This window comes from Coffea arabica, chromosome 5e, assembly GCF_036785885.1.
Source record: "Coffea arabica cultivar ET-39 chromosome 5e, Coffea Arabica ET-39 HiFi, whole genome shotgun sequence".
In the NCBI taxonomy this organism is placed as follows: domain Eukaryota; kingdom Viridiplantae; phylum Streptophyta; class Magnoliopsida; order Gentianales; family Rubiaceae; genus Coffea; species Coffea arabica.
Genome location: NC_092318.1, coordinates 43835484 through 43847402, shown reverse-complemented (window position 1 = coordinate 43847402; position 11919 = coordinate 43835484). Strand labels below are relative to the sequence as shown.

The window sequence follows — 11919 nt, the reverse complement described above, 5'->3', positions numbered from 1 at the left end:
CAGTCCGCAGTGACCACAAGTTACCAAAAACTACAGATCAGCCATAACCATAACCATAAACTACACAACTATAACAAAAAATAGTCCGCAATGATGCATAACATCAACCCCAAAAAATGCTATTACCAGCTATTACCAAAAAACAGTCCACAATGACCACAAGTTACCCAAAAACAGGTCACATCAGCCCCAAAAAATGCTATTATCAAAAACAGTCCACAATGATGCATAACATCAGCCCCAGAATCAATAAGTTAAAGGATCAGAATAGCAACAATTCACATTAGTATTGTAATTCAATTATTCGTATGAGAAGGATGCATTACCAGCTATTACTACCAGATGCATTTCCATTGCCTTGGTTCTTGGACTGCAATTCTGCTCGTAAAGCCTTAAGGAGTTCCTGCATTTCAAGCTGCTGGTTTTGCATTTCAGCTTGTTGATTCTCAAGCCTTTGCATCAGCTACTGTTGAGATTGGACTTGAACTTCCAATTCAACTGATCGTTTCTCAGCTTGTTCTGCCCTTTTCTTGAATTCTTCTATCTCTGCAAGTTTTTGTGTAATTAAACTAGTCTTGGAGGGTCCACGACCACGTACATATCCAGTTATACGCCCAGTCACCTCAATACAGATGTCTTCTTCGGTTCGATTTACACCACTAGATTGAGCTTCTAGATGTAACTCCTTCATTTTGCTCTACAATCACAGGTTTGCTATTATTGATATATGCATAAGAGACATGAAGCATTGGTATTCAGTTGAAAGTGATATTTTTCTTACCAGTTTTTCAGCTGATGTCTCGTCAACCATAGCATTCTTCTTTCGACTAAAATGTATCATGTCATAAAGTTCAATTGGTCCAACTGTCCTTCCCTCCTTAGATTCCTATTAGCAAAACAGGTTAAATAACCCAACCACACATTATAAATGAACTACTTTACACGTTTACTGACCCGGTCATCCTTATGACGTAAAAATGATTTTGTTCCAGCTGTATGGGCAGTTTGCTGCTTTGATCTGTTCAGCTTATTTCGCTCACTTAAGGCCTACAATTGTCAATTCTATCTCAGATCTAGATAAAAAAAGAGACATTGGCAAAGTATATAGCAAATTAACAAGTATGTGCTACACATACCTTGAATTCTGGACTACAATAGTAATCGCAAAGGTAAATCCAATCTGATTCTTCCACATATTCTGGTCGACGTGCAAGAGCTTCCTCCTTAGAGCCACATTTTTTGAATAGCATGTGAAAATTATAACGTCGACTTCTATACTGTGAATTTAATTGCTTAATTAAAGCTGGTTTCACATGCTCTCCTCCATCATAAGTGAAACTATTCTGAATTAAAAATAGAAGGACATATCAAAATCAGAAAAAATTAATGGACTAATTTAAATTGCGTCTAGAAAACCAAAAAATACTATGATAGCAGATTCTTACATTAGTAATTCTTAGCAGTTGATCTCTATCATCTTTAGGAAGCTTGCCCCATTTAGGTGCTTTCCACTTGCCATACTTTCGAATAACGCAGCTTGCCTCTGAAATGTATCGCTGAGCACCTTCTCCAACTAGTCTTCCACTTATTTCAGAAACAGTAATGTTCACCTTTTTTCCAGCTTTCTTTTCATTTGATAGTGCAATATTACGCGTATATCCTCTTTTTCTTTTTAACGTTACTTGGTCTAGTAGATACAAAGTAAACAAGACCATAAGTGCTAACAATAGCAGCCATGGCAGTAATTAGTTAATTAGAGTAGAATTACACGTAAACTGACATACCTGAACCGTTTGACTCAAGGTCTTGCATACTTTCAGTTTCATTGCTTTCACAACCAATAGCTTGATTAGATCCAACATGCTGTGAAGTAGGAGTTCTATTAGTTTGCATCCCAGCAGCTTCTTGTGATGTCATTCCATTGCCTGAAGATTTTTCAGCAATCCGTCTACTCTCAGCTTGTATACCTGAATTTCTTGTAGCATTTTCTCTAGCAGAGGATGCACTAGGAATCTATAATCCAGCAATTTAAGCCACCATTATACAGCGACATGTAAAAGTTGAATCAATTGCTTTGTCATAAACCAGTTTATCTAAATGGCAGATTGAAAAAAATAATAACTAACCTCAAATTCATCAAATAGACGGATCCTAGAAGACTTTTTTGTTAATACAGGTTCAGTGACATTGCTTGTCTTGGGAATTGCACTATTTTTTGGTGCACTAGCTTGCTACAATAACATAAGAATGTGCTTATCAATAGTAACTAGTTTAGGATGATAATTGCTAGTTTAGGAAAAAAGAAAATATCTGGAAATGACTCTTGTTTCTTTACCTGACAGCTTACATTTTCTTCAGTTTGCTCCACATTTCCTCGCCCAGCATCCCGACTTTGTCGTAAAGTAAATTTTCCCTTTTTCCCCGGTCCAGCCATCTATCTACATAATCATATAACGCAAGCACTACCAAAATCGTAAACAATACAAGCAGCCATGACAACATATCATAAACTACAGAAAAAATGCCCAAGAAAAAATTTGATTAAGAAATTCAATGAACAACATTGTTTAATCTGATTCATAGTCATCGATTTGTACAAATTGTTCATTTTCATCCTCAGAATTGAATTGTTGCTCAATTTCCTCATCATTATCAATAAAATTGTCATCCAATTGCCTTGCACGGCTAGCTGACAATTCTATAAAAAACATAGCACCAGCCTCTATCCTTTCTTCAGTTTGCACATCTCCTCTCTTCAAACTGACCAACTCAAGATTTTCTTGTACACCAATCAAATCTTCATGATACTCTTCTTGGTAAGCCTCTTCGTTATCAACCAAATCATGGAATTATGCATGTTTTAGGGTCAAATTACGAAGTTCAGGAACTCTGGGGCTAAATTACAAAAAAGAAAATGGAATGACCGGAATTGTAAATTTAAGCAAACGATCATCTTCCCCAAGCAGATTAGGCATCAATCTTCTATTTAGACCTTCACTCGGGCATTTTAACAAACAGTACATGGGCATAGAAGGATCCAGTAATTTTTGCTCAATTGGGACTGTAATTAGCCCCTCAAAATTTGTCAAAACACAAGAGATTTCAGTCCAAACAACATACAATAGCATACAATCTAAAATCGTTAGCAATAAACATGAAGTTGGCACTGAAGAAACGCACGGCTAACATGCTTTGAGATTTTTCAATGTTCATACTAAAAATGGAAAACTAAATATTTAGTATGTGGTGGGTGGTGGGTGGCAACATGAAATCGAGGAGCGACAGTGAGAGAGAAAGGCCGTGCGGGAAGGGGAGATGCCTTAGGCAGCTAGGCGGCGCACGAAATGGAGGTGCCATGGTGGAACTTGGAGGCGGCTGAAATTGGATGAGAGCAGAGTGACGGCAGCTATGGAGATTGCGCGCTGTGATGGCCGATGAGCGGCTGTTGCTCTGTATTTTCTTTGTGTCCCCTCTAGGCCAAGACCTTTCTCTGTTTCTGGTTTCACTTCCTCAATCACCAGCCCCCAAATGAAACTTTAGTCTTTTCCTTCGTTCCCCTGCCGACATCCCCCTTTTCTTCCTCGACATAAATAGAGGGGGCAAAAGATTGGAAAAAAAAAAGGAGAGCTATGATAGCATCTAATAATCAAGAGCTGCTAAAAGATTTTGGGCAGAAATTTGCAAAAAATATTGTAGAATATTAGGGATTTGGAAAAATTGGGAAAAATGTATAGGAGATAGAAAAAGGAACCTTTCCAATGAAAACCTTGCCCTTTAATGCTGGACAGCCATGGTGATGCTAGTGAGAAGCCAGAGAACGGATTTGTTGTGTGGGTGAAGGTATCAGGTGCCGTGCGGAAGCTCTGTTTTGTGCTCAGTGCAGAAGCTTGTTTGTTTCAGCTCGATGAAAGTTTGTGTTGCTCAAGTGTTCCGTTGCTTTAACTCAGACCAAGTGTTCCGTTGCTTTTGTTTTCAGAATGTGTTCCGCTGCTTTGGTCTTTGCTTTGCTTTGGATATTGTTTTTGTTGCGCGGCACTTTCACTATGATTTGATCAAAATTTTGACTTCACTCATTTTCCCTCCATTTGATACCAAAAATCATGTTTTTTTCTGGATTTGTAATATGGTTTGAACCATAGATTTTAATGCTATAGTATTATTCTTTATTTTTTAGCAAAAAATAAAAATTTTCATCAACATAGGTGGCAAAATTTGTTAATTTCATATAATTGAAAATGTACTTTTATAATTTGCTAATATTTTATACTAATTTCTTATAATTGCAGCACTAAAGAACATCATGTAATTGAAAATAATTAAACTCAAATTATATGGTTATAACATAGTTTCAATAAAAATAATCATTTTCCCAACATTTGAGACCAATCATCATGCTTTTTTTTTTAATTTTTAATTTGGTTTGAAGCATAGATTTTATTGCTATAGTATTATTCTTTATTTTTTAGTACAAAAACACAAATTTTCATCAATATAGGTGGCAAAATTTGTTAATTACATATAAGTGAAAATATTCTTTTATAATTTGCAAATATTTTAGCCCTGCAATTTTTTATAATTGCAGCACTAAAGTACATCATTAATTGAAAATAACGAAAGTCAAATTCTATGGTTATAACAGACTTTCATTAAAAATAATCAAATGCTATTAATAAGACATTATTGTTAAGTCAAAATCAAAGAAAATTTAGTGATGACATAATATTATCACTAATTTATTCAAGATTATAATGACAAGAAAAGTCGTCACTAATTAAATTGCTAGTTTTTAATATTGTCAATTGCGAGTTTTTAATACTTTTGTGAAAATATTGATAATGGTTGAGAAAATTTTGTTACATTACTGCAAGTGATAAATGTACTTTTGTTCTTTTTCAAACATTTATTTTAATGTTTAATTTTGTTTAAAACTATTGTACTAGTATAGATTTGCAAGACAAAACTTAAGTTCTCAATAGTTAAAAAATTCATTACAGAGAAAACACAAAGTAGTAGTTGCAAAATGTGTATAAATTACAGATATTTTAATGTGTATAAATTACAGTTTATTTTAATGTTTAATTTTGTTTGAAACTATTTTACTAGTATAGATTTGCAAGACATAGATTTATGGGTAATTTCTTTTTTTTTTTTTGCTTTCACATATTTAATTTATGTTAAATACAAAACCTACCAGTTTTCCTTTCATAAAAATATTAGTGCAACACTTTTTGAATTTTACTTACAAATATTTATGTATTTAACATAAATTAAATGATTCAGAGTGAAATGCCCATAAAAAGTAGAATATTTGTTCATGTAATGGAGGAAACCCACAAAGAGTTAGTACTTTATGGGCCATTTCTTTTTTTAAAAAAATTTAATTTATGTTGAAAAGATAACCTGCCAGTTTTCGTTTTGTAAGAAATCAGTATAACACTTTTTGAATTTTACTTACAAACATTTATAAATTTATCATAAATTATATGTTTGAGAGTAAAATGCCTATAAAAAGTTGGTACTTTGAATAAATAATGCTCATTTGCCCATAAACTACACTCCCTGAAGGCTATTTTGTTAATTACTTTGTAGTACTTTGCTATTCCTTTGCTAATACTACTTGGCATGTAGTACAAAGGATAAATCTGGCATAAATTTCTTATTCCATTGATAAAAAGACCTGCCTGCCTTATAACTATTGTAATGAAAGATATATCTTTAGAGTTTATAACAAATTATTACTTAAGTTTGAGAAAATTATAAAATATTTATGCATAGTTTATCAAGATACCATTCGCAATTTCCTAATAAAAAATAGGGGCTAAATTGTAAAAGCTAGGGTGCCATAATAGAAATAATAAAATTGGTGTATTACATATGGGGGTTAAATTGCAAAAGTTAGAGTGCCATAGTAGAATTAATGAAATTGGTGAATTACATATGGGGCAAAATTACAAAAGTTAGGGAGTAATAATAGAATTAAAGAAATCAGTGCACTACATATGGGGCTAAATTGTAAAAGTTAAGGTATCATAATGGAATTAATGGAATTTTTTACAACATTTGAGGCTAAATCGCAAAAGTTAGGGTGACACAGTAGAATTAATGAAAGTGACTTAGAAATAAGTACTTTAAACAGTGACGATTAATTCTTGTCACTAAATCCAAATCGGTAGAGTGACAGTGACGATATTAGAAGTTGTCACTATATAGATCATTTTAGTGACAACTTTTTCAAGGTCGTCACTGAAGACTTAGTTGCTTTGAGCAATAATGACAACTTTCCTTGTCGTCACTAAACAACCACGTTTTGTGACGACTTTTGTCGTCACTAATGACCATATTTCTTGCAGTGTAGTTTGTGACGAAAATAACGGGTCGTCACTAAACATTTAGTTGCTTTGATTCAATTGTGACAACTTTAGGTGTCGCGACTAAAGAAGCTCCTTTTGTGACGACTTATTGTCATCACTACAAAATGTTGTCACTAATAATTTTTTTTTTTAGTGATCAGTGACGACAACAAAAAGTCGTCTGTAAATAGGCCAAGCAATAGTGATGATGTTCTTAATGTCGTCACTATTGTGTGTTCTAAACACTCCAGCGCTCTTGCTAAATCTTGGCGGGAATTTACTAGTGACGACTTTTCTAAGTCGTCATAAATGAGTTGGCTCCCATTAGAGGTTTGTGACGAGTTAGAAAGTCATCAATAAAGGATCCACTTTTGTGACAACTTTTTTTCGTCACAGAGAAAAGTTGTCACTGATGACCAATTTTCTTGTAGTGTGAAAAGCTTACAATGAACCTCACACCACTAAGACTACAAATCTTCTTTGAAGAGTATTTTCTCACTAAAATCTCTCAAGATCCTTTGTATCTTCAGTGTGCCAAAGTTATTTGAAATATCTGACCAACCACTATTTATATAGAGCCAAGAAAGTGTCTCATAAATGCTTCCAAAAAATAGAAAGTAGCTGAACAGTCAACTATCCGTTGGCAGTGTCGGACGTCCGATAGCCCTGTTTTATGCGTCCGACAGCAGGCAGAGAGTTTAAGAGATTTTCTTCAATTCTTTCGGACGTCCGATAGGCTGGTTTTCTGCGTCCGAAGGTATGATGTAAAACTGAAAATTTTTCTTCAATTCCTTAGGACGTCCGGTAGGCTGGTTTTCTGCGTCCGAAGATACTCAATGGTTGTCGGACATCCGATGCAGTCTTTTTGAGCGTCCGATAGCTTTCAGCAACCTTTGTCTTCTTTCAATAGCACTTGTTCATGGAATCTCATAACTTCATAACTGAAAATATTTCTTGGAGAGATATTAGTATCATCCATTTGTTTTGTAAACATCAAAAGATAGGGATCAAGATCAACACAATTTAGAGATTATAAATCTTTAATCCTATTTTTTATGTAAATTTTCATTTTACTCTATTTTTTCACGTAACATATGAATATATGATATGCTTTATTCACAAATTAAGCACGATGTGTCGCATGTAAAATTATATGACAAAATAATTAGATGAATAGTGTGATAGAAAGTGAGATGTAAGTCTAGAATGCAACTACTCTCCAGTCCTAAAGAGAAAAACTAAGAATGCAAATAAGTAAAACGTCATCATATTTTTTGTCTTATAATGCCAAACAAGGCAAAGGGGTCATGAACTAAAAATTGGGTTTTTCCTTTTGCTCTAATTAATTATGGGGTTTGACTAATAGATGCCCCATTGATAGGTGTGTACATTCATATGTTAAATTAGATGTGATATAAATCCATAATTATTTACGTCTCAATATTTTTCTCTCATGAATTCTGAAACAAGGTTTAACCTTTAAAGGAAAATCTTAAATCCTTTATCCGAAGGGAATGTAGCAAGTTCCTGGGCTTAACTGAAATAAACTCATGAGTTACCCATCAGCTACTGGTCTACTTTTTGGGTTTGTGGTGAATTACTAAAGTGTAGCATCTTTTATGAAACTAACAAACAACTAATCAAATGGTTTAGCCCCAAGGCCCAAACAGAGTAAGTTTGTGTTTGTCCAATCATAACTCCATGGCACTATGAAAATCCATATTCTCAAATGAACTGGAATTTGGACTTCTAGGCACCAAGTTTAAGAGAACAATTCCACCAAAAAGGTGTAGGATTTCAGTTTCAGAATATTCATCTTCAGTTACAAATTTTAACTACTTCCTATCTCACATTTATTTTGCTATTTTAACAAATAATTTTTTTGAGCCATTTTATTGCAGTAAATCCCATGAAAGTTATTGGAATGTTATAAATGACTGGACATCCCAAAGCTGACAAGCATTAAATTGTATCTATTTTCCAAATTAAATTGTGATTTTTTAAAAATCAAAATAAGCTTTCATTTCCATTATGCCCTGAAAAATGAAAGTGCCAAAATGGCAGGGCATACGGAATGGTACTCAAATTTGATGTAGTCAACAATTCTGTTAAGTTAACGAAAAAAAGGTACGAAAACTACTTTTGTCAGATATTTTTCCAAATAACAATGATGAAGGAATATGTTATAGTAAACAATTTGAGGGGTCTACTTTGCTGCAAATTTGCACCTAATTCGAGAATTGTCTGCGCTTTTCTTGATAGATGACAACATGTTTTGGATATGATGCTGCACATCATTGGGAATGCTATAGCTGAATGATACGTCTACTCGGCAAGTTTAAAGAGAAGGAGGAGGACATAGCAACAGAAAGGGCTGCAGAGCTATCGGTGAATACAGGGACAAGCTACTTCAGTCTGGGATCTGATACGCAATTGCTGGCTAGGGACCTGAAGGCATTGACTTGCAGAGCATCTGACGTAAAGGAGACAATGGAAAGAGCCGAACTGTCCAGGCGAAAGAAAAGGAAAACAGAGGTAACAAATTGGCTGGAGGAAGTAGAGAATTTAGAGAATGAATTCATTGCGTTGCAAAGAAGGGCGCAACAGGAGAGGCATCGGAAACTTTTCTTGGTTGGAGGCCATGTGAGAAAGATGCAAGATCAGGTGGCAGCACTGACTGATCAGAGTCGGAATTTCAATGGGCTTCTGCTTGTTAATGAGGAGAATGGAGAGGGGAACCACAGCTGATGACAACATTGATTGTAACAGTGATTTATTAGTGAAAGGAGCTGGTCAATATAGTTGCGGGCCAAGAACATTTAGCTATATTACTGATCAATATAGTTGCGGGCCAAGAACTTGCATTACATGTTCCCAAATACTAATTGGATGACAAATTTTGTGACAATGTGAGCCTCTATTGCACAATTAATATTTCAAAATTACACATAAAACTTTTCTTACATGTCTTTGGTTTTTTCATCTTAGTTAACAGTATGTTGGATCATCACCCTCTTTATGGAGTAATGATGTGGCAATATTTTATATGGATAAATACTAAATTCTCTTTAATGTAACTTTTAACTCTCCAATTTTTCCTTAAATACTTCGTATAAAACTCAGTATGATAGAATGTCAATCCCAATCAACTAATTGATAATAGCCAACGAAACACCTAGAGAAGAATATTATTTTTCATAAATTTTCAGGAGTCCTCAGAGATGGCCACTAGTTGCCAAAATTACTTACTATGTTTTTCTGTATCATGTGCTCCAAGTTTAAATTACAAAACTTTAGTTTCTCTGTCTTTGTAAGCTAATCTAAGTTAGAAGAATTGTTGCATTGAACTGTAAATTAAACTGCACACACTTCTTTTGTTGTATGTGGAATTACATTGACCTCCTTAAATTTCCACACCATATTATAAATGTGTTCCTTAATAGGATCGAACTATGGATCACATCAGGCGTACTCTATTTTCGTTATGCAACATTGATAGGCATAAATTGCTATCATTAACTTTCATTTATTAGTAAAAAAATATGCCAGAAATTGCACAATTCTTTAATAAAATTGTCATTGGAGTCCACTAGAATTCACACAAGAAGGTGGAGCACATTGAAGGGATAGACATAAAGAAAGAAAATCAATTAAAGTTGAATTTTTCCTTTTCAAAGACTTTTCATATGCATATAAGTTAATCAAACTGTAAAATTTTCCTAAACTCAACATTTCCAAAATCAAAACATACATCATTCAAATTTGTGAAAAAAAAAATGATGTTCTATTGGACTTCCACATAGGAGTTGGTACACCTGTAATGAAAATAAGGATGAGATATATTATTGTTTCTCTTATACTTTCTTTGCCTTCCTAATTCCACGCTTTGCAAGAAAGAACCAAATTTTGAATAGATAAAAAAAAAAAAGACAAAGGAAGAATAAAAAGAACCAGAAATTGATTAGATTAAAAAAAAGGGAGGAGGAGAAGAAAGTACCAAAAATTTAATAGATAAAACAAAGAAGAAGAAGAAGAAGAAGGAGGAGGAGAAAGAGAAAGAGACACATTATTGTACATATCCATGACATAGCCTGTTTACCAAATCTATTGTCGTCTTCGCTAATATTAAAAGAAAGGAAAATTTGACCCGGCATTATATACGGTGCAAGCATGGGATTGAAGAAAGATTCTTCATGTCAAACAAATGCTAAACTTTGTTTTATAGTTTATAAATCCAACAGTTCTCAATGTTTATGAACATTGATCGGCTTCTCCTATCTCCGCTTGAAATTGTATAAGTGATTTCCCTAATCCAACTGCATGTTATATCCTAATTAAGCCTTCCCAGTAATGTCTTCTTTTTCTATTACAATGTACACATCTATGTATGAAGTTGGGGAAAGTGTTCCCTGTCAACAATTGAACAGCAATCAATATCTCCATTTTTAACTTCTCTCTTTAGTGTTAATTGGGTTCTCAATCATTCATCTCTCTACATGACAATTTATTATCTCATTAGTGTTGGGGGCCTTTCTTGTCATCTTTCTCAACTTCCAATCCATGCAAACAAATTTGGGCTAAGATTTTTGCTTTTCTAGCATTTCAAAATATTTAGTTAAATGAGGAACACTGACTCGAGTATTAATCTAAACTCTTCCCTTATTTCTGCATACCCGTCTACTTCCTAGGCGTTTCTTGCAACTTCCCTAGAAGTTTCCCCATGGCCTTCAATGGCAACCTTGGTCTTAATTAGCTGCTTAACAGTCATGAGCATGAAGAGACTTTAAGCAAAAATTTAGAGGGGAAAAAAAAACTTCTCCTTCCTCCAGTGGAACTCCAAATCTCCAAAAGAATTTGAAGAATCAACATTGTAAATCTCCTCAATTCGCATATAGTCCACTAAGCAAACAAATTTAACTAGATGACAAAGCTGCAATAATTGAGGGCTGAAATTATATATTGTCAATCTCCACGTTATGGCCCGTTCACCAAATTTGTCCGCGTCTCCACTTTATAACAAGGGATATGGTTGGAAATGAGGAATCATCTTTTCCACCAGCAACTTTGTAATTTTTTTTTATTTTTAACAAATGTAATGTTTATACTTCCTCCGTCGCAATATGTTTGTCACTCTTCGAGAACCTAACTTTTTAAGGATAGTATCTTGATTGTAATTTTTGTACTTCTCTTTTTAATTTTATCCCCCCAACAAATTTCAATTTTGAATTTGAATACAAGATGTGTATAAATAAAGGAAGGGACAATATTGAAAATAGAGACTAAAAATAATTTTGACTTTTGTAATATGACAAATATTTTGGAACATTTCAAAATGAAAAACATGACAAATATTTTGGGACGGAGGAGTACTATTTTCTTTTCTACGTACTTGGAATTGTTTCCTTGTTAAGTAATTTCTGGATCAAACATAAAAGAGTTGACTAAATACAACTGTTCTATGTCAACTGTCATGGCCTCCCCATTGCGTCCGCGTAGTTGTAGAGAAGGCGTGGTGAAATGCATGTTCTCCGGTCACGCCTCTCCTGTAGTTAAAACTTAGCCAAAGCTT

At 34.0% G+C, this 11919-nt stretch overlaps 1 protein-coding gene across 1 annotated transcript; it reads right to left on the bottom strand.

Annotated features, from left to right (window-relative positions):
* Nucleotides 1–932: 932 nt before the first annotated feature.
* LOC140007051 (uncharacterized) lies at nt 933–2434 on the bottom strand. Its single transcript, XM_072049746.1, has 6 exons — nt 2336–2434; nt 2127–2231; nt 1785–2013; nt 1446–1687; nt 1137–1343; nt 933–1047 (listed from the first exon to the last, which is right to left on the bottom strand). The coding sequence occupies exons 1-6, from the start codon at nt 2432–2434 to the stop codon at nt 934–936; spliced, it is 996 nt and encodes a 331-aa protein (XP_071905847.1). The 3' UTR covers nt 933.
* Nucleotides 2435–11919: the final 9485 nt, after the last annotated feature.

Coding starts and splice junctions, on each gene's coding strand:
- LOC140007051 (XM_072049746.1), bottom strand. CDS start 2,434: ATGGCTGGACCGGGGAAAAAGGGAAAATTTACTTTACGACAAAGTCGG. Junction 2,014..2,126: donor GTCTATTTGATGAATTTGAG/GTTAGTTATTAT, acceptor GCTGGATTATAG/ATTCCTAGTGCATCCTCTGC. Junction 1,048..1,136: donor ATTGTAGTCCAGAATTCAAG/GTATGTGTAGCA, acceptor TGACAATTGTAG/GCCTTAAGTGAGCGAAATAA.